The sequence below is a fragment of the Petromyzon marinus genome, chromosome 73, assembly GCF_048934315.1.
Source record: "Petromyzon marinus isolate PM22_M1 ecotype Great Lakes invasive population chromosome 73, UKy_Petmar_22M1.pri1.0, whole genome shotgun sequence".
NCBI classification, from domain to species: domain Eukaryota; kingdom Metazoa; phylum Chordata; class Hyperoartia; order Petromyzontiformes; family Petromyzontidae; genus Petromyzon; species Petromyzon marinus.
Genome location: NC_133739.1, coordinates 3,271,684 through 3,293,525, shown reverse-complemented (window position 1 = coordinate 3,293,525; position 21,842 = coordinate 3,271,684). Strand labels below are relative to the sequence as shown.

Genomic DNA, 21,842 nt, shown 5'->3' with positions numbered 1-21,842 from the left:
CAGAGAGAGACAGAGAGAGACAGAGAGAGAGACAGGGAGAGTGTGAGAGAGACAGAGAGAGACAGAGAGAGACAGAGAGAGAGACAGGGAGAGTGTGAGAGAGACAGAGAGAGACAGAGGAAGACAGGGAGAGTGTGAGAGAGACAGGGAGAGACAGAGAGAGACAGGGAGAGACAGAGAGAGACAGAGAGAGACAGAGAGAGACAGAGAGAGACAGAGAGAGACAGAGAGAGTGTGAGAGAGACAGAGAGAGACAGAGAGAGACAGGGAGAGACAGGGAGAGACAGAGAGAGACAGGGAGAGACAGAGAGAGACAGAGAGAGTGTGAGAGAGACAGAGAGAGACAGAGAGAGAGACAGAGAGAGACAGAGAGAGTGTGAGAGAGACAGAGAGAGACAGAGAGAAACAGGGAGAGAGAGAGACAGGGAGAAAGACAGAGAGAGACAGGGAGAGTGTGAGAGAGACACAGAGAGACAGAGAGAGACAGGGAGAGAGAGAGACAGGGAGAGAGAGAGACAGGGAGAGAGACAGGGAGAGACAGAGAGAGACAGAGAGAGACAGGGAGAGTGTGAGAGAGACAGAGAGAGACAGGGAGAGACAGGGAGAGACAGAGAGAGACAGGGAGAGTGTGAGAGAGACAGAGAGAGACAGAGAGAGACAGAGAGAGTGTGAGAGAGACAGAGAGAGACAGGCAGAGAGAGACAGAGAGAGACAGAGAGAAACAGGGAGAGAGAGAGACAGGGAGAGAGACAGAGAGAGAGACAGGGAGACAGAGAGAGACAGGCAGAGAGAGACAGAGAGAGACAGAGAGAGACAGAGAGAGACAGGGAGAGAGAGAGACAGGGAGAGAGACAGAGAGAGACAGAGAGAGACAGAGAGAGACAGGGAGAGTGTGAGAGAGACAGAGAGAGACAGAGAGAGACAGAGAGAGACAGAGAGAGACAGGGAGAGAGAGAGACAGGGAGAGAGACAGAGAGAGACAGAGAGAGAGACAGGGAGACAGATCCCTACCCAGCGAACCTTCAGGTACTGTGCCTCTGTGAGTGAGTGGCTGGGTGGTGAGTGGCTGGGTGAGTGGCTGGGTGAGTGGCTGGGTGGGTGGCTGGGTGGGTGGCTGGGTGGGTGAGTGGCTGGGTGGTGAGTGGCTGGGTGAGTGGCTGGGTGAGTGGGTGGGTGAGGGAGTGGGTGAGTGGCTGGGTGAGTGGATGGGTGGGTGAGTGGCTGGGTGGTGAGTGGGTGGGTGAGTGGCTGGGTGAGTGAGTGGGTGAGTGGCTGGGTGAGTGGGTGAGTGAGTGGCTGGGTGGGTGAGTGGCTGGGTGGTGAGTGGGTGGGTGAGTGAGTGGCTGGGTGAGTGGGTGGGTGAGTGGCTGGGTGAGTGAGTGGCTGGGTGAGTGGGTGAGTGAGTGGCTGGGTGGGTGAGTGGCTGGGTGGTGAGTGGCTGGGTGGGTGAGTGGCTGGGTGAGTGGCTGGGTGGGTGAGTGGCTGGGTGGTGAGTGGCTGGGTGGGTGAGTGGCTGGGTGAGTGAGTGGCTGGGTGAGTGAGTGGCTGGGTGAGTGGCTGGGTCGTGAGTGGCTGGGTGAGTGGCTGGGTGGTGAGTGGCTGGGTGAGTGGGTGGGTGAGTGAGTGGGTGAGTGGCTGAGTGGTGAGTGGCTGGGTGAGTGGGTGGGTGAGTGAGTGGGTGAGTGAGTGGGTGAGTGAGTGGCTGGGTGAGTGGCTGGGTGGTGAGTGGCTGGGTGGGTGAGTGGCTGGGTGAGTGAGTGGCTGGGTGGGTGAGTGGCTGGGTGAGTGGCTGGGTGGTGAGTGGCTGGGTGGGTGAGTGGCTGGGTGAGTGGCTGGGTGGTGAGTGGCTGGGTGGTGAGTGGCTGGGTGGTGAGTGGCTGGGTGGTGAGTGGCTGGGTGGGTGAGTGGCTGGGTGGTGAGTGGCTGGGTGAGTGGGTGGGTGAGTGAGTGGCTGGGTGAGTGGCTGGGTGAGTAGCTGGGTGAGTGAGTGGCTGGGTGGTGAGTGGCTGGGTGAGTGGGTGGGTGAGTGAGTGGGTGAGTGAGTGGGTGAGTGAGTGGCTGGGTGGTGAGTGGCTGGGTGAGTGGCTGGGTGGTGAGTGGCTGGGTGGTGAGTGGCTGGGTGAGTGAGTGGCTGGGTGAGTGAGTGGCTGGGTGGTGAGTGGCTGGGTGAGTGAGTGGCTGGGTGGTGAGTGGCTGGCTGGTGAGTGGCTGGGTGGGTGAGTGGCTGGGTGAGTGAGTGGTTGGGTGGTGAGTGGCTGGGTGGTGAGTGGCTGGGTGAGTGAGTGGCTGGGTGAGTGAGTGGCTGGGTGGATGAGTGGCTGGGTGGGTGAGTGGCTGGGTGAGTGAGTGGCTGGGTGAGTGAGTGGCTGGGTGAGTGGCTGGGTGGTGAGTGGGTGGGTGAGTGGCTGGGTGGTGAGTGGCTGGGTGGTGAGTGGCTGGGTGGTGAGTGGCTGGGTGGTGAGTGGCTGGGTGAGTGGCTGGGTGAGTGAGTGGCTGGGTGGGTGAGTGGCTGGGTGGTGAGTGGCTGGGTGGTGAGTGGCTGGGTGGTGAGTGGCTGGGTGAGTGGCTGGGTGAGTGAGTGGCTGGGTGGGTGAGTGGCTGGGTGGGTGAGTGTCCCCCACTCTCCCTCCCGTGTCTCCCCGTGTCTCTCTCTCCCCGTGTCTCTCCCCCCGTGTCTCTCTCTCCCCGTGTCTCTCTCCCCGTGTCTCTCTCCCCGTGTCTCTCTCTCCCCGTGTCTCTCTCTCCCCGTGTCTCTCTCCCCGTGTCTCTCTCTTTCCGTGTCTCTCTCCCCGTGTCTCTCTCTCCCCGTGTCTCTCTCTCCCCGTGTCTCTCTCTCCCCGTGTCTCTCTCTCCCATGTCTCTCTCCCCCCGTGTCTCTCTCCCCGTGTCTCTCTCTCCCCGTGTCTCTCTCTCCCCGTGTCTCTCTCCCCGTGTCTCTCTCTCTCCCCGTGTCTCTCTCCCCGTGTCTCTCTCTCCCCGTGTCTCTCTCTCCCCGTGTCTCTCTCTCCCCGTGTCTCTCTCTCCCATGTCTCTCTCCCCCCGTGTCTCTCTCTCCCCGTGTCTCTCTCTCCCCGTGTCTCTCTCTCCCCGTGTCTCTCTCTCCCCGTGTCTCTCTCTCCCCGTGTCTCTCTCTCTCCCCGTGTCTCTCTCTCCCCGTGTCTCTCTCTCCCCGTGTCTCTCTCTCCCCGTGTCTCTCTCTCCCCGTGTCTCTCTCCCCGTGTCTCTCTCCCCGTGTCTCTCTCTCTCTCCCCCCGTGTCTCTCTCCCCGTGTCTCTCTCTCCCCGTGTCTCTCTCCCCGTGTCTCTCTCTCCCCGTGTCTCTCTCTCCCCGTGTCTCTCTCTCCCCGTGTCTCTCTCTCTCCCCGTGTCTCTCTCTCCCCGTGTCTCTCTCTCTCCCCGTGTCTCTCTCTCCCCGTGTCTCTCTCTCCCCGTGTCTCTCTCTCCCCGTGTCTCTCTCCCCGTGTCTCTCTCCCCGTGTCTCTCTCCCCGTGTCTCTCTCTCTCTCCCCCCGTGTCTCTCTCTCTCCCCGTGTCTCTCTCCCCCCGTGTCTCTCTCTCCCCGTGTCTCTCTCCCCGTGTCTCTCTCCCCGTGTCTCTCCCCGTGTCTCTCTCCCCGTGTCTCTCTCCCCGTGTCTCTCTCCCCCCGTGTCTCTCTCCCCCGTGTCTCTCTCTCCCCCTGTCTCTCTCTCCCCCCGTGTCTCTCTCTCCCCCCGTGTCTCTCTCTCCCCCCGTGTCTCTCTTCCCGTGTCTCTCTCTCCCCGTGTTTCCTCATGTCTCTCTGTGTCTCTTTGTGTCTCTCTCTGTGTCTCTCTGTCTCTCTGTGTCTCTATGTCTCTCTGTGTCTCTATGTCTCTCTGTGTGTGTCTCTGTCTCTCTGTGTCTCTTTGTGTCTCTCTCTGTCTCTTTGTGTCTCTCTCTGTCTCTTTGTGTCTCTCTGTGTCTCTGTGTCTCTGTCTCTCTGTATCTCTGTCTCTCTGTGTCTCTGTGTTTCTCTCTGTCTCTCTGTCTCTCTCTGTGCCTCTCTGTCTCTCTCTGTCTCTCTGTGTCTCTCTCTGTCTCTCTCTCTGTCTCTCTCTCTGTCTCTCTCTCTGTCTCTCTCTCTGTCTCTGTCTCTCTGTGTCTCTGTGTCTCTCTGTGTCTCTTTGTGTATCTCTCTGTCTGTGTCTCTGTGTCTCTCTGTGTCTCTCTGTCTCTGTGTCTCTCTGTCTCTCTATGTGTCTCTTTGTGTCTCTCTGTATCTCTGTATCTCTGTGTCTCTCTGTCTCTGTGTCTCTCTGTGTCTCTGTATCTCTGTGTCTCTCTGTGTCTCTCTGTTTCTCTGTATCTCTATGTCTCTGTGTCTCTCTGTCTCTGTGTCTCTCTGTCTCTCTATGTGTCTTTTTGTGTCTCTCTCTGTCTCTCTGTATCTCTATGTGTCTATGTTTGTCTGTGTCTTTCTGTCTCTCTGTCTCTGTGTCTCTGTGTCTCTCTGTCTCTGTGACTCTCTGTCTCTCTGTGTCTCTTTGTGTCTCTCTGTATATCTGTGTCTCTCTGTGTCTCTCTGTCTCTGTGTCTCTCTGTGTCTCTCTGTGTCTCTCCGGCAAAACAACCCCCTACCTCCTCGCGGTGCCGGACGGGCAACTCTGTTGTGGACAGTGCTGTGGGGGGAGATCCAATTTTGATTGGCTCCTCCCCTCATGGCGTCTGTGACCACCACAGGGGCTAAACGGGGGCTATGGATGGGTGTGAGGGGCTGGTAACCCCTCCACCTTCAATGATTTACCACTAAACTACGAGTTACGTATATAACTAATAAGCTTGTGCCGGAGGCCCCGGGGGGCCAGGCGTCTATGACGTCTCCTGGCCAAACCCCAATTGGCGGAGCCAGGAGATTGAATATCTACCCTCGGGGCTACTCCAGAAACAACGAAAAGCCACTACGGTTGGCCACGTGGAATGTTCGAACGCTCACTGCAGAGGAGAGGCTGCCCACTCCTCTGTCGGGAGCTGGACCGGTACCGCCTGGATCTCTGTGGCATTCAGGAGGGTCCGGTGGACCGGCTCTGGCTCCTGCCACCATGAGGGGTGGACAGTCCTCTACTCGGGGCAGCAGACTGCCAAACAACAGGGTGTGGCTCTTCTTCTGAACTTGAGAATGAAGGGGGCGTGGGAGCGTGGCGGTGAGGTGTGGGAAGCTGTAAGCCCCAGCCTACTTTGGGCTCGCCTTCCCATCAACCGGAGGCGAGGAGTTGTGGTCGTGGTTACTTATGCCCCCACCGAAGACGAACATCCGTGGAGGGATGCAGGCAAAGCCGATGATCTGATAATCGCTGCTCACTCAGAGGAGGAGTTGGAGACGCTGCTGCTGAGACTGGAGCTTGCCACTAAGAGGTGGGGCCTTACCATCAGCCCCACCAAAACTAAGCACCTGCCTGGGTATTTTGTACCATTGGACACTCCACCCCCCACAACTCCCCATTGGTGATGGAGCAGTTGTGGAGGGAGTGGAGAGTTTCCCATACCTGGGCAGTGTGCTTATGACCGGCTCCGGTTTAACAGCAGAGGTCTCACTCCGAATCAGTCAAGCGGCAATATCTTTTCATCGGTTGCGTAACGCTGTGTGGAAGCTACCTGGTCTGTCGCTCCGCACTAAGCTTCAGGTCTTCTCGGCCACGGTCATTCCCTCCCTTCTCTACGCTTGCGAAACGTGGACCCCCCTAATGAAACATCTTCGCCGGTTAGAAACATTTAGGCTGGCCTGCCTACGATCCATCCTGGGTTTAACCAGACTGGATTGTGTGAAGAGCTCGCAAATCCTTGAAAGATCTGGACAAAGTCCCATCGGTGAGCTCCTCCGGCAGGCAAGGCTGCGTTGGCTGGGTCATGTAGCCCGCATGCCCAGCCACCGCATGCCGAAACAGCTTTTGTTCAGCCGGATTGAGGGGGCTAAGCGGGCGCGGCACGGGCTAGAGAAGAGATGGAGTGACGTGGTACAGGAGGATGTGGAGCTGAGTGGACTTGCCGATGACCGGTACCAGCGGTGTCAAGATCGGCCTCTGTGGAGGAGGCTCGTGAAGGACGCTATTGGGCAGTTGGAGGCAGTCGCCCTCCAACAACAACGGAGGGCGGAGGAGCGACGCTCACAACAATGAGCGGAGCGCCGGGTGGCTAAAGCACAGCAGGTTGGCATAGTAGGGGGCACAGGTGGTGCATCAGCCAGTCATCTCAGTCATCTCAGTCAGTCGACCCGTGGCACCTGGGTCTGCCCTGTGACCTCCTGCCAGCGGGCGTTCGACACTTCACGTGGCCTCAGGGTGCACATAGCCTGGCACAAGCGTCGTGGTGACGTCACCGCCACTTAGTGACGAATGGCGGTTGTTGTCTCTCTCTCTGTCTCTCTGAGTGTCTCTGTGTGTCTCACTGTCTCTCTCTCTGTCTCTCTGAGTGTCTCTGTGTGTCTCACTGTGTGTCTCTCTGTCTCTCTCTCTGTGTCTCTGTGTGTCTCTCTGAGTGTCTCTCTCTGTGTCTCTCTGAGTGTCTCTGTGTCTCCCTGTGTCTCTCTGAGTGTCTCTATGTGTCTCACTGTGTCTCTGTGTGTCTCTCTGAGTGTCTCTCTCTGTGTCTCTCTCTGCGTCTCTGTGTCTCTCTCTGTCTCTCTCTGAGTGTCTCTGTCTCTCCGTGTGTCTGTCATTGTGTCTCTGTGTGTCTCTGTGTCTCCCTGTGTTTGAGTGTCTCTGTGTGTCTCACTGTGTCTCTGTGTGTCTCTCTGAGTGTCTCTGTGTGTCTCTCTGTCTCTCTCTGTGTCTCTCTCTGATTGTCTCTGTGTGTCTCTGAGTGTCTCTCTTTGTGTCTCTCTCTCTGTCTCTCTCTGAGTGTCTGTCTCTCCGTTTGTCTCTGTGTGTCTTTCTGAGTGTCTCACTGTGCCTCTGTTTGTCTCTGCGTGTCTCACTGTGTCTCTGAGTGTCTCTCTGAGTGTCTCTCTCTGTCTCTCTCTCTGTCTCTCTCTGAGTGTCTTTGTCTCTCCGTGTGTCTCTGTGTGTCTCTCATTGTATCTCTGTGTGTCTCTGTGAGTGTCTCAGTGTGCCTCTGTGAGTGTCTCTGTGTGTCTCACTGTGTCTCTGAGTGTCTCTTTGTGTCTCTCTCTGAGTGTCTCTGTCTCTCCGTGTGTCTCTGTGTGTCTCTCTGTGTCTCTCTCTGTGTCTCCCTCTCTGTCTCTCTCTGAGTGTCTCTGTGTGTCTCACTGTGTCTCTGTGTGTCTCTCTGAGTGTCTCTCTGTCTCTCTCTGTCTCTCTCTGAGTGTCTCTGTCTCTCTCTGAGTGTATCTGTGTGTCTCTGAGTGTCTCTCTCGGTGTCTCCCTCTCTCTCTGTCTCTCTCTGAGTGTCTCTGTGTCTCTGTCTATCCGTGTGTCTCTGTGTGTCTCTCTGAGTGTCTCTCTGTCTCTCTCTCTTTGTGTCTGAGTGTCTCTGTCTCTTCGTGTGTCTCTCTGTCTCTCTCTGAGTGTCTCTGTCTCTCTGTGTGTCTCCGTGTGTCTCTCTGTCTCTCTCTGAGTGTATCTGTCTCTCTCTGAGTGTCTCTGTCTCTCCGTGTGTCTCTCTGAGTGTCTCCCTATCTCTGTCTCTCTCTGAGTGTCTCTCTCTCTCCGTGTGTCTCTCTGAGTGTCTCTCTGTCTCTCTCTCTGAGTGTCTCTGTCTCTCCGTGTGTCTCTCTGTCACTCTCTCTGAGTGTCTCTGTCTCTCCGTGTGTCTCTCTGAGTGTCTCTCTGTCTCTCTCTCTCTCTCTCTGAGTGTCTCTCTCTCTCCATGTGTGTGTGTCTCTCTCTCTCTCTGAGTGTCTCTGTCTCTCCGTGTGTCTCTCTGTCTCTCTATGTCTCTCTCTGAGTGTCTCTGTCTCTCCGTGTGTCTCTGAGTGTCTCTCTGTCTCTCTCTGAGTGTCTCTCTGTCTCTCTCTCTCCGTGTGTCTCTCTGTCTCTCTCTCTGAGTGTCTCTGTCTCTCCGTGTGTCTCTGAGTGTCTCTCTGTCTCTCTCTGAGTGTCTCTGTCTCTCTCTCTGAGTGTCTCTCTCTCTCTGAGTGTCTCTGTCTCTCTCTCTCTCTGAGTGTCTCTGTCTCTCCGTGTATCTCTCTGAGTGTCTCTCTCTCTCTGAGTGTCTCCGTCTCTCTCCGTGTGTCTCTCTGTCTCTCTGTCTCTCTCTGAGTGTCTCTCTGTCTCTCTCTGTCTCTCTCTGAGTGTCTCTGTCTCCCCGTGTCTCTCTCTGTCTCTCTCTGTCTCTCTCTGTCTCTCTATGAGTGTCTCTGTCTCTCTCAGTCTCTCTCTGAGTGTCTCTGTCTCCCCGTGTCTCTCTCTCTCTCTGAGTGTCTCTGTCTCGCTCTGTCTCTCTCTGTCTCTCTCTGAGTGTCTCTCTGTCTCTCTGTCTCTCTCTCTGAGTGTCTCTGTCTCCCCGTGTCTCTCTCTGTCTCTCTCTCTGAGTGTCTCTCTGAGTGTCTCTGTCTCTCTCTGAGTGTCTCTGTCTCTCTCTGAGTGTCTCTGTCTCTCTCTGTCTCTCTCTGTCTCTCTCTGAGTGTCTCTGTCTATCTCTGAGTGTCTCTCTGTCTCTCTCTGTCTCTCTCTGAGTGTCTCTGTCTCTCTGTCTCTCTCTGAGTGTCTCTCTGTCTCTCTCTCTGAGTGTCTCTCTCTGTCTCTCTCCGTGTGTCTCTCTGTCTCTCTCTCTGAGTGTCTCTGTCTCTCTCTGTCTCTCTCTGTCTCTCTCTGAGTGTCTCTCTGTCTCTCTCTCTTTGAGTGTCTCTGTCTCTCTCTCTGTCTCTCTCTGTCTCTCTCTGAGTGTCTCTCTCTCTCTCTCTGAGTGTCTCTCTCTCTGAGTGTCTCTCCGTGTGTCTCTCTGTCTCTCTCTGAGTGTCTCTCTGTCTCTCTCTCTCTCTGAGTGTCTCTCTGTCTCTCTCTCTCTCTCTGAGTGTCTCTCTGTCTCTCCGTGTCTCTCCGTGTGTCTCTCTGTCTCTCTCTGAGTGTCTCTGTCTCTCTCTGAGTGTCTCTGTCTCCCCGTGTCTCTCTCTCTCTCTGAGTGTCTCTGTCTCTCTCTGTCTCTCTATGTCTCTCTCTGAGTGTCTTTGTCTCTCTCTGTCTCTCTCTCTCTGAGTGTCTCTCCGTGTGTCTCTCTGTCTCTCTCTGAGTGTCTCTGTCTCCCCGTGTCTCTCTCTGCCTCTCTCTCTGAGTGTCTCTGTCTCTCTCTGTCTCTCTCTGTCTCTCTCCGTGTGTCTCTCTGTCTCTCTCTCTGAGTGTCTCTCTGTCTCTCTGTCTCTCTCTGAGTGTCTCTCCCCGTGTCTCTCTCTGTCTCTCTCTGAGTGTCTCTGTCTCCCCGTGTCTCTCTCTGAGTGTCTCTCTGTCTCTCTGAGTGTCTCTGTCTCCCCGTGTCTCTCTCTGAGTGTCTCTCTGTCTCTCTGAGTGTCTCTCTGTCTCCCCGTGTCTCTCTCTCTGTCTCTCTGAGTGTCTCTGTCTCCCCGTGTCTCTCTGTCTCTCTCTGTCTCTCTGTCTCCCCGTGTCTCTCTCTCTGAGTGTCTCTCTGTCTCTCTCTGAGTGTCTCTCTCTGTCTCTCTGTCTCTCTCTGAGTGTCTCTCCCCGTGTCTCTCTGTCTCTCTGAGTGTGTCTCTGTCTCCCCGTGTCTCTCTAGCCATGTCTACCTCGTGCCTGTCTTGGCGGACCGCGTCCGAGGGAGCGGTCTTCCATGCCGCCTGTCTCCTGTTGTCTATCTCTGACTGTCTCTCTGTCTCTCTCTGTCTATCTCTGACTGTCTCTCTGTCTCTCTCTGTCTATCTCTGACTGTCTCTCTGTCTCTCTCTGTCTATCTCTGTCTGTCTCTCTGTCTCTCTCTGAGTGTCTCTCTGTCTATCTCTGAGTGTCTCTCTGTCTCTCTGTCTCTCTCTGAGTGTCTCTGTCTCTCCGTGTGTCTCTCTCTCTCTGAGTGTCTCTGTCTCTCTCTCTGAGTGTCTCTCTGTCTCTCTCTGAGTTTCTCTCTGTCTCTCTCTCTCTGAGTGTCTCTCTGTCTCTCTGTCTCTCTCTGAGTGTCTCTCTGTCTCCCCGTGTCTCTCTCTGAGTGTCTCTCTGTCTCTCTGTCTCTCTCTGAGTGTCTCTCTTTCTCCTGCTGTCTCTCTCTGAGTGTCTCTCTCTCTCTCTGAGTGTCTCTCTGTCTCCCTCTCTGAGTGTCTCTCTCTGAGTGTCTCTCTGTCTCTCTGAGTGTCTCTGTCTCCCCGTGTCTCTCTAGCCATGTCTACCTCGTGCCTGTCTTGGCGGACCGCGTCCGAGGGAGCGGTCTTCCATGCCGCCTGTCTCCTGCTGTCTATCTCTGACTGTCTCTCTGTCTCTCTCTCTCTCTCTCTGAGTGTCTCTGTCTCCCCGTGTCTCTCTCTCTCTCTGAGTGTCTCTCTCTCTCTCTCTGAGTGTCTCTCTCTCTCTCTGAGTGTCTCTCTCTCTCTCTGAGTGTCTCTGTCTCTCTCTCTGAGTGTCTCTCTGTCTCTCTGAGTGTCTCTGTCTCCCCGTGTCTCTCTAGCCATGTCTACCCCGTGCCTGTCTTGGCGGACAGCGTCCGAGGGAGCGGTCTTCCATGCCGCCTGTCTCCTGTTGTCTATCTCTGACTGTCTCTCTGTCTCTCTCTGTCTATCTCTGACTGTCTCTCTGTCTCTCTCTGTCTATCTCTGACTGTCTCTCTGTCTCTCTCTGTCTATCTCTGACTGTCTCTCTGTCTCTCTCTGTCTATCTCTGTCTGTCTCTCTGTCTCTCTCTGAGTGTCTCTCTGTCTATCTCTGAGTGTCTCTCTGTCTCTCTGTCTCTCTCTGAGTGTCTCTGTCTCTCCGTGTGTCTCTCTCTCTCTGAGTGTCTCTGTCTCTCTCTCTGAGTGTCTCTCTGTCTCTCTCTGAGTTTCTCTCTGTCTCTCTCTCTCTGAGTGTCTCTCTGTCTCTCTGTCTCTCTCTGAGTGTCTCTCTGTCTCCCCGTGTCTCTCTCTGAGTGTCTCTCTGTCTCTCTGTCTCTCTCTGAGTGTCTCTCTTTCTCCTGCTGTCTCTCTCTGAGTGTCTCTCTCTCTCTCTGAGTGTCTCTCTGTCTCCCTCTCTGAGTGTCTCTCTCTGAGTGTCTCTCTGTCTCTCTGAGTGTCTCTGTCTCCCCGTGTCTCTCTAGCCATGTCTACCTCGTGCCTGTCTTGGCGGACCGCGTCCGAGGGAGCGGTCTTCCATGCCGCCTGTCTCCTGCTGTCTATCTCTGACTGTCTCTCTGTCTCTCTCTCTCTCTCTCTGAGTGTCTCTGTCTCCCCGTGTCTCTCTCTCTCTCTGAGTGTCTCTCTCTCTCTCTCTGAGTGTCTCTCTCTCTCTCTGAGTGTCTCTCTCTCTCTCTGAGTGTCTCTGTCTCTCTCTCTGAGTGTCTCTCTGTCTCTCTGAGTGTCTCTGTCTCCCCGTGTCTCTCTAGCCATGTCTACCCCGTGCCTGTCTTGGCGGACAGCGTCCGAGGGAGCGGTCTTCCATGCCGCCTGTCTCCTGTTGTCTATCTCTGACTGTCTCTCTGTCTCTCTCTGTCTATCTCTGACTGTCTCTCTGTCTCTCTCTGTCTATCTCTGACTGTCTCTCTGTCTCTCTCTGTCTATCTCTGTCTGTCTCTCTGTCTCTCTCTGAGTGTCTCTCTGTCTATCTCTGAGTGTCTCTCTGTCTCTCTGTCTCTCTCTGAGTGTCTCTGTCTCTCCGTGTGTCTCTCTCTCTCTGAGTGTCTCTGTCTCTCTCTCTGAGTGTCTCTCTGTCTCTCTCTGAGTTTCTCTCTGTCTCTCTCTCTCTGAGTGTCTCTCTGTCTCTCTGTCTCTCTCTGAGTGTCTCTCTGTCTCCCCGTGTCTCTCTCTGAGTGTCTCTCTGTCTCTCTGTCTCTCTCTGAGTGTCTCTCTTTCTCCTGCTGTCTCTCTCTGAGTGTCTCTCTCTCTCTCTGAGTGTCTCTCTGTCTCCCTCTCTGAGTGTCTCTCTCTGAGTGTCTCTCTGTCTCTCTGAGTGTCTCTGTCTCCCCGTGTCTCTCTAGCCATGTCTACCTCGTGCCTGTCTTGGCGGACCGCGTCCGAGGGAGCGGTCTTCCATGCCGCCTGTCTCCTGCTGTCTATCTCTGACTGTCTCTCTGTCTCTCTCTCTCTCTCTCTGAGTGTCTCTGTCTCCCCGTGTCTCTCTCTCTCTCTGAGTGTCTCTCTCTCTCTCTCTGAGTGTCTCTCTCTCTCTCTGAGTGTCTCTCTCTCTCTCTGAGTGTCTCTGTCTCTCTCTCTGAGTGTCTCTCTGTCTCTCTGAGTGTCTCTGTCTCCCCGTGTCTCTCTAGCCATGTCTACCCCGTGCCTGTCTTGGCGGACAGCGTCCGAGGGAGCGGTCTTCCATGCCGCCTGTCTCCTGTTGTCTATCTCTGACTGTCTCTCTGTCTCTCTCTGTCTATCTCTGACTGTCTCTCTGTCTCTCTCTGTCTATCTCTGACTGTCTCTCTGTCTCTCTCTGTCTATCTCTGTCTGTCTCTCTGTCTCTCTCTGAGTGTCTCTCTGTCTATCTCTGAGTGTCTCTCTGTCTCTCTGTCTCTCTCTGAGTGTCTCTGTCTCTCCGTGTGTCTCTCTCTCTCTGAGTGTCTCTGTCTCTCTCTCTGAGTGTCTCTCTGTCTCTCTCTGAGTTTCTCTCTGTCTCTCTCTCTGAGTGTCTCTCTCTCTCTCTGAGTGTCTCTGTCTCTCTCTCTGAGTGTCTCTCTCTCTCTCTGAGTGTCTCTGTCTCTCTCTGAGTGTCTCTCCCCGTGTCTCTCTGTCTCTCTGAGTGTCTCTGTCTCCCCGTGTCTCTCTCTCTCTCTGAGTGTCTCTGTCTCTCTCTCTGAGTGTCTCTCTCTCTCTCTGAGTGTCTCTCTCTCTCTCTGAGTTTCTCTCTGTCTCTCTCTCTCTGAGTGTCTCTCTCTCTGAGTGTCTCTCTGTCTCTCTGAGTGTCTCTGTCTCCCCGTGTCTCTCTAGCCATGTCTACCCCGTGCCTGTCTTGGCGGACAGCGTCCGAGGGAGCGGTCTTCCACGCCGCCTGTCTCCTGTTGTCTATCTCTGACTGTCTCTCTGTCTCTCTCTGTCTATCTCTGACTGTCTCTCTGTCTCTCTCTGTCTCTCTCTGAGTGTCTCTCTGTCTCTCTCTGTCTATCTCTGACTGTCTCTCTGTCTCTCTCTCTCTCTGTCTATCTCTGACTGTCTCTCTGTCTCTCTCTGTCTATCTCTGACTGTCTCTCTGTCTCTCTCTCTCTGTCTATCTCTGAGTGTCTCTCTGTCTCTCTCTGAGTGTCTCTCTGTCTCTCTCTCTCTGAGTGTCTCTGTCTCTCTCTGAGTGTCTCTGTCTCCCCGTGTCTCTCTAGCCATGTCTCCTCCGTGCCTGTCTTGGCGGACAGCGTCCGAGGGAGCGGTCTTGCATGCCGCCTGTCTCCTGCTGTCTATCTCTGAGTGTCTCTCTGTCTCTCTCTGTCTATCTCTGAGTGTCTCTGTCTCTCTCTGTCTGTCTCTCTGTCTCTCTCTCTCTCTGAGTGTCTCTGTCTCCCCGTGTCTCTCTCTCTCTCTCTCTGAGTGTTTCTGTCTCTCTCTGAGTGTCTCTCTGTCTCTCTGAGTGTCTCTGTCTCCCCGTGTCTCTCTCTCTCTCTGAGTGTCTCTGTCTCTCTCTCTGAGTGTCTCTCTCTCTCTCTGAGTTTCTCTCTGTCTCTCTCTCTCTGAGTGTCTCTCTGTCTCTCTCTCTGAGTGTCTCTGTCTCCCCGTGTCTCTCTAGCCATGTCTACCTCGTGCCTGTCTTGGCGGACCGCGTCCGAGGGAGCGGTCTTCCATGCCGCCTGTCTCCTGCTGTCTATCTCTGACTGTCTCTCTGTCTCTCTCTGTCTCTCTCTGAGTGTCTCTCTGTCTCTCTCTGTCTCTCTCTGAGTGTCTCTCTGTCTCTCCGTGTCTCTCTCTCTGAGTGTCTCTCTGTCTCTCTCTGAGTGTCTCTCTCTGTCTCTCTGTCTCTCTCTGAGTGTCTCTCCCCGTGTCTCTCTGTCTCTCTCTGTTTCTCTCTGAGTGTCTCTCCGTGTGTCTCTCTGTCTCTCTCTGAGTGTCTCTGTCTCCCCGTGTCTCTCTAGCCATGTCTACCCCGTGCCTGTCTTGGCGGACAGCGTCCGAGGGAGCGGTCTTCCATGCCGCCTGTCTCCTGCTGTCTATCTCGCTGTCAGCCGGTAGCACAGATCCCGGGCCCTACTGGAGGATCTACATCAGCATCACGTCGCTACTGGCATTCACCGGTGGGACTCAGACACAGAGACTCGTGGACTCAGACACAGAGACTCGTGGACTCAGACAGAGAGACTCACAGACACAGAGACTCAGACTCAGAGACTCAGACACTGAGACTCAGAGACTCAGAGACTCGTAGACTCAGACACAGAGACTCAGACACACAGACTCAGACACAGAGACTCGTGGACTCAGACACAGAGACTCAGACACAGAGACTCAGACACAGAGACTCGTGGACTCAGACAGAGAGACTCACAGACACACAGACTCACAGACACAGAGACTCAGACACTGAGACTCAGAGACTCAGAGACTCGTAGACTCAGACACAGAGACTCAGACACACAGACTCAGACACAGAGACTCGTGGACTCAGACACAGAGACTCAGACACAGAGACTCAGACACAGAGACTCGTGGACTCAGACAGAGAGACTCACAGACACACAGACTCACAGACACAGAGACTCAGACTCAGAGACTCAGAGACTCGTAGACTCAGACACAGAGACTCAGACACTGAGACTCGTAGACTCACAGACCCATAGACTCAGACACAGAGAATCAGAGACTCAGACAGAGAGACTCAGCACTGTGTGTGTCTCTGTGTGTGTCTCTGTGTGTGTCTCTGTCTCTCTGTCTGTGTCTCTGTGAGTGTCTCTGTGTCTCTGTGAGTGTCTCTGTGTCTCTGTGAGTGTCACTGATCCCGGGCCCTACTGGAGGATTTACATCAGCATCACGTCGCTACTGGCATTCACCGGTGGGACTCAGACACACAGACTCGTGGACTCAGACAGAGAGACTCACAGACACAGAGACTCAGACTCAGAGACTCAGACACTGAGACTCAGAGACTCAGAGACTCGTAGACTCAGAGACTCGTAGACTCAGACACAGAGACTCAGACACACAGACTCAGACACAGAGACTCAGACACACAGACTCACAGACACAGAGACTCAGACACAGAGACTCACAGACTCAGAGACTCGTAGACTCAGACACAGAGACTCAGACACTGAGACTCGTAGACTCACAGACCCATAGACTCAGACACAGAGAATCAGAGACTCAGACAGAGAGACTCAGCACTGTGTGTGTCTCTGTGTGTGGCCCTACTGGAGGATCTACATCAGCATCACGTCGCTACTGGCATTCACCGGTGGGACTCAGACACACAGACTCGTGGACTCAGACACAGAGACTCGTGGACTCAGACACAGAGACTCAGACACACAGACTCAGACACAGAGACTCAGACACACAGACTCAGACACAGAGACTCAGACACACAGACTCAGACACAGAGACTCGTGGACTCAGACACAGAGACTCAGACACAGAGACTCAGACACAGAGACTCGTGGACTCAGACAGAGAGACTCACAGACACAGAGACTCAGACTCAGAGACTCAGACACTGAGACTCAGAGACTCAGAGACTCGTAGACTCAGACACAGAGACTCGTGGACTCAGACACAGAGACTCAGACACACAGACTCAGACACAGAGACTCGTGGACTCAGACACAGAGACTCAGACACACAGACTCAGACACAGAGACTCACAGACTCAGAGACTCGTAGACTCAGACACAGAGACTCAGACACTGAGACTCGTAGACTCACAGACCCATAGACTCAGACACAGAGAATCAGAGACTCAGACAGAGAGACTCAGCACTGTGTGTGTCTCTGTGTGTGTCTCTGTCTCTCTGCCTGTGTCTCTGTGAGTGTCTCTGTGTCTCTGTGAGTGTCTCTGTGTCTCTGTGAGTGTCACTGATCCGGGGCCCTACTGGAGGATTTAAATCAGCATCACGTCGCTACTGGCATTCACCGGTGGGACTCAGACACAGAGACTCGTGGACTCAGACACAGAGACTCGTGGACTCAGACACAGAGACTCAGACACAGAGACTCAGACACACAGACTCAGACACAGAGACTCAGACACACAGACTCACAGACACAGAGACTCAGACACAGAGACTCACAGACTCAGAGACTCGTAGACTCAGACACAGAGACTCAGACACACAGACTCAGACACAGAGACTCGTGGACTCAGACACAGAGACTCAGACACAGAGACTCAGACACAGAGACTCGTGGACTCAGACAGAGAGACTCACAGACACAGAGACTCAGACTCAGAGACTCAGACACTGAGACTCAGAGACTCAGAGACTCGTAGACTCAGACACAGAGACTCGTGGACTCAGACACAGAGACTCAGACACACAGACTCAGACACAGAGACTCGTGGACTCAGACACAGAGACTCAGACACACAGACTCAGACACAGAGACTCACAGACTCAGAGACTCGTAGACTCAGACACAGAGACTCAGACACTGAGACTCGTAGACTCACAGACCCATAGACTCAGACACAGAGAATCAGAGACTCAGACAGAGAGACTCAGCACTGTGTGTGTCTCTGTGTGTGTCTCTGTGTGTGTCTCTGTCTCTCTGCCTGTGTCTCTGTGAGTGTCTCTGTGTCTCTGTGAGTGTCTCTGTGTCTCTGTGAGTGTCACTGATCCGGGGCCCTACTGGAGGATTTAAATCAGCATCACGTCGCTACTGGCATTCACCGGTGGGACTCAGACACACAGACTCGTGGACTCAGACACAGAGACTCAGACACAGAGACTCAGACACAGAGACTCGTGGACTCAGACAGAGAGACTCACAGACACAGAGACTCAGACACAGAGACTCGTGGACTCAGACACAGAGACTCAGACACACAGACTCACAGACACAGAGACTCAGACACAGAGACTCACAGACTCAGAGACTCGTAGACTCAGACACAGAGACTCAGCACTGTGTGTGTCTCTGTGTGTGTCTCTGTGTGTGTCTCTGTCTCTCTGTCTGTGTCTCTGTGAGTGTCTCTGTGTCTCTGTGAGTGTCTCTGTGTCTCTGTGAGTGTCACTGATCCGGGGCCCTACTGGAGGATTTAAATCAGCATCACGTCGCTACTGGCATTCACCGGTGGGACTCAGACACACAGACTCGTGGACTCAGACACAGAGACTCAGACACAGAGACTCAGACACAGAGACTCGTGGACTCAGACAGAGAGACTCACAGACACAGAGACTCAGACTCAGAGACTCAGACACAGAGACTCAGACAGAGAGACTCAGCACTGTGTGAGTCTCTGTGTGTGTCTATATGAGTGTATCTGTGTCTCTGTGAGTGTCTCTGTGTCTCTGTGTGTGTCTCTGTGTCTCTGTGAGTCTCTGTGTCTCTGTGAGTGTCTCTGTGTGTGTCTCTGTGTCTCTGTGTGTGTCTCTGTGTCTCTGTGAGTGTCACTGTGAGTGTCTCTGTGTCTCTGTGTCTCTGTGAGTGTCTCTGTGAGTGTCTCTGTGAGTGTCTCTGTGAGTGTCTCTGTGTCTCTGTGAGTGTCTCTGTGAGTGTCTCTGTGTCTCTGTGACTCTGTGAGTGTCTCTGTGTGTGTCTCTGTGTCTCTGTGAGTTTCTCTGTGAGTGTCTCTGTGAGTGTCTCTGTGTCTCTGTGTGTGTCTCTGTGTCTCTGTAAGTGTCTCTGTGAGTGTCTCTGTGAGTGTCTCTGTGAGTGTCTCTGTGAGTGTCTCTGTGTCTCTGTGTGTGTCTCTGTGTGTCTCTGTGTCTCTGTGTGTGTCTCTGTGTGTCTCTGTGAGTGTCTCTGTGAGTGTCTCTGTGAGTGTCTCTGTGAGTGTCTCTGTGTGTCTGTGAGTGTCACTGTGTCTCTGTGAGTGTCTCTGTGAGTGTCTCTGTGAGTGTCTCTGTGTCTCTGTGTGTGTCTATATGAGTGTCTCTGTGAGTGTCTCTGTGAGTGTCTCTGTGAGTGTCTCTGTGTCTCTGTGTGTGTCTATATGAGTGTCTCTGAGTGTCTATATGAGTGTCTCTGTGTGTGTCTCTGTGAGTGTCTCTGTGTCTCTGTGAGTGTCTCTGTGTCTCTGTGAGTGTCTCTGTGAGTGTCTCTGTGTCTCTGTCAGTGTTTCTGTGTCTCTGTGTGTGTCTCTGTGTCTTTGTGTGTGTCTCTGTGTCTCTGTGAGTGTCTCTGTGAGTGTCTCTGTGAGTGTCTCTGTGAGTGTCTCTGTGAGTGTCTCTGTGTCTCTGTGTCTCTGTGAGTGTCTCTGTGTCTCTGTGTGTGTCTCTGTGTCTCTGTGAGTGTCTCTGTGTCTCTGTGTGTGTCTTTGTGTCTCTGTGAGTGTCTCTGTGTCTCTGTGAGTGTCTCTGTGTCTCTGTGAGTGTCTCTGTGTCACTGTGAGTGTCTCTGTGTCACTGTGAGTGTCTCTGTGAGTGTCTCTGTGAGTGTCTCTGTGTCTCTGTGTGTGTCTCTGTGTCTCTGTGTGTGTCTCTGTGAGTGTCACTGTGAGTGTCACTGTGTGTGTCTCTGTGAGTGTCTCTGTGTCTCTGTGTGTGTGTCTCTGTGAGTGTCTCTGTGAGTGTCTCTGTGTCTCTGTGAGTGTCTCTGTGAGTGTCTCTGTGTGTGTCTCTGTGTGTGTCTCTGTGTGTGTCTCTATGTGAGTCTCTATGTGTGTCTCTGTGTGTGTCTCTATGTGTGTCTCTATGTGTGTCTCTATGTCTCTGTGTGTGTCTCTGTGTGTGTTTCTGGGTGTGTCTCTGTGTGTGTCTCTGTCTGTGTCTCTGTGTCTCTCTGTGTGTGTCTCTGCTCTGTCGATGCCCTCTGCTGGTCTCTGTGTGTCTCTGTGTGTGTCTCTGTGAGTGTCTCTGTGTCTCTGTGAGTTTCTCTGTGAGTGTCTCTGTCTCTGTGTGTGTCTCTGTGAGTGTCTCTGTGTGTGTCTCTGTGAGTGTCTCTGTGAGTGTCTCTGTCTCTGTGTGTGTCTCTGTGAGTGTCTCTGTGTGTGTCTCTGTGAATGTCTCTGTGTGTGTCTCTGTGAGTGTCTCTGTGTGTGTCTCAGTGTGTGTCTCTGTGAGTGTCTCTGTGTCTCTGTGAGTGTCTCTGTGAGTGTCTCTGTCTGTGTGTGTGTCTCTGTGAGTGTCTCTGTGTGTGTCTCTGTGAGTGTCTCTGTGTGTGTCTCTGTGAGTGTCTCTGTGTGTGTCTCTGTGAGTGTCTCTGTGAGTGTCTCTGTCTCTGTGTGTGTCTCTGTGTGTGTCTCTGTGAGTGTCTCTGTGAGTGTCTCTGTGTCTCTGTGTGTGTCTCTGTGTCTGTGTGTGTCTCTGTGTCTCTGTGAGTGTCTCTGTGAGTGTCTCTGTGAGTGTCTCTATGTGTGTCTCTGTGAGTGTCTCTGTGTGTGTGTCTGTGTGTGTCTCTGTGTGTGTCTCTGTGTGTGTCTCTGTGTGTGTCTCTGTGTCTGTGTGTGTCTCTGTGTGTCTCTGTGTCTCTGTGTGTGTCTCTGTGTGTGTCTCTGTGTGTGTCTCTGTGTCTCTGTGTGTGTCTCTGTGTGTCTCTGTGTGTCTCTGTGTCTCTGTGTCTCTGTGTGTGTCTCTGTGTGTGTCTCTGTGTGTGTGTCTCTGTGTGTGTCTCTGTGTGTGTCTCTGTGTTTCTGTGTGTGTCTCTGTGTTTCTGTGTGTGTCTCTGTGAGTGTCTCTGTGAGTGTCTCTGTGTTTCTGTGTGTGTCTGTGTGTGTGTCTCTGTGTGTGTCTCTGTGTGTGTCTCTGTGTCTCCGTGTGTGTCTCTGTCTCTGTGAGTGTCTCTAAGAGTGTGTCTCTGTGTGTCTCTGTGAGTGTCTCTGTGAGTGTCTCTGTGTCTCCGTGTGTGCCTCTGTGTCTCTGTGTGTGTCTCTGTGAGTGTCTGTGTGTGTCTCTGTCTCTGTGTGTCTCTGTGTCTCTGTGTGTGTCTCCGCGTGTCTCTGTGTGTGTCTCTGTGTCTCTGTCTGTGTCTCTGTGTGTGTCTCTGTGTGTGTTTGTGTGTGTCTCTGTGTGTATCTCTATGAGTGTCTCTGTGTCTCTGTGTGTGTCTCTGTGAGTGTCTCTGTGTGTGTCTCTGTGAGTGTCTCTGTGTCTCTGTGAGTGTCTCTGTGTGTGTCTCTGTGTGTGTCTCTGTGAGTGTCTGTGTGAGTGTCTCTGTGTCTCTGTGTCTCCGTGTGTGTCTCTGTGTCTCTGTGTCTCTGTGAGTGTCTCTAAAAGTGTCTCTGTGTGTCTCTCTAAGAGTGTGTCTCTGTGAGTGTCTCTGTGAGTGTCTCTGTGTGTGTCTCTGTGTGTCTCTGTGTCTCTGTGTGTGTCTCTGTGTCTCTGTGAGTGTCTCTGTGAGTGTCTCTGTGTGTGTCTCTGTGTGTGTCTCTGTGTCTCTGTGTGTGTCTCTGTGTGTGTCTCTGTCTGTGTCTCTGTCTGTGTCTCTGTGTCTCTCTGTGTGTGTCTCTGCTCTGTCGATGCCCTCTGCTGGTCTCTGTGTGTCTCTGTGTCTCTGTGAGTGTCTCTGTGTCTCTGTGAGTGTCTCTGTGAGTGTCTCTGTCTCTGTGAGTGTCTCTGTGTGTGTCTCTGTGTGTGTCTCTGTGAGTGTCTCTGTGTCTCTGTGAGTGTCTCTGTCTCTGTGTGTGTCTCTGTGAGTGTCTCTGTGTGTGTCTCTGTGAGTGTCTCTGTGAGTGTCTCTGTGAGTGTCTGTGTCTCTGTGAGTGTCTCTGTGAGTGTCTCTGTCTCTGTGTGTGTCTCTGTGAGTGTCTCTGTGTGTGTCTCTGTGAGTGTCTCTGTGAGTGTCTCTGTGAGTGTCTCTGTGTCTCTGTGAGTGTCTCTGTGAGTGTCTCTGTCTCTGTGTGTGTCTCTGTGAGTGTCTCTGTGTGTGTCTCTGTGAGTGTCTCTGTGTGTGTCTCTGTGAGTGTCTCTGTGTGTGTGTCTGTGTGTGTCTCTGTGTGTGTCTCTATGTGAGTCTCTATGTGTGTCTCTATGTCTCTGTGTGTGTCTCTGTGTGTGTCTCTGTCTGTGTCTCTGTGTCTCTCTGTGTGTCTCTGCTCTGTCGATGCCCTCTGCTGGTCTCTGTGTGTCTCTGTGTCTCTGTGTGTGTCTCTGTGAGTGTCTCTGTGTCTCTGTGTGTGTCTCTGTGAGTGTCTCTGTCTCTGTGAGTGTCTCTGTGAGTGTCTCTGTCTCTGTGTGTGTCTCTGTGAGTGTCTCTGTGTGTGTCTCTGTGTCTCTGTGTGTGTCTCTGTGAGTGTCTCTGTGAGTGTCTCTGTGTGTGTCTCTGTGAGTGTCTCTGTGAGTGTCTCTGTGAGTGTCTCTGTCTCTGAGTGTGTCTCTGTGAGTGTCTCTGTGTGTGTCTCTGTGAGTGTCTCTGTGAGTGTCTCTGTGTGTGTCTCTGTGAGTGTCTCTGTGTGTGTCTCTGTGAGTGTCTCTGTGAGTGTCTGTGAGTGTCTCTGTGTCTCTGTGTGTGCCTCTGTGTGTGTCTCTGTGTGTGTCTCTGTGTGTCTCTGTGTCTCTGTGAGTGTCTCTGTGAGTGTCTCTGTGATTGTCTCTATGTGTGTCTCTGTGAGTGTCTCTGTGTGAGTGTCTCTGTGTGTCTCTGTGTGTGTCTCTGTGTGTCTCTGTGTGTGTCTCCGTGTGTCTCCGTGTCTGTGTGTGTCTCCGTGTCTGTGTGTGTCTCCGTGTCTGTGTGTGTCTCTGTGTCTCTGTGTGTGTGTCTCTGTGTGTGTCTCTGTGTCTCTGTGTGTGTCTCTGTG

General features: G+C 53.4%; 1 protein-coding gene across 3 annotated transcripts in view; it reads left to right on the top strand.

The window, feature by feature from the left end:
* The first annotated feature begins 13,888 nt into the window (after positions 1-13,888).
* LOC142906978 (popeye domain-containing 2-like) overlaps positions 13,889-21,842 on the top strand; it is a 57,488-nt gene continuing 49,534 nt past the window's right edge. The window contains exon 1 of one of the 3 annotated variants that reach the window (XM_076055851.1): positions 13,889-14,244. In XM_076055851.1, coding sequence (XP_075911966.1) covers positions 14,088-14,244 — 157 coding nt within the window. In that variant the 5' untranslated portion in view covers positions 13,889-14,087. Of the gene's footprint in view, positions 14,245-15,407; positions 17,237-21,842 lie in introns of those variants that run through there. The other 2 variants (XM_076055850.1, XR_012930608.1) reach the window with 2 other exon arrangements.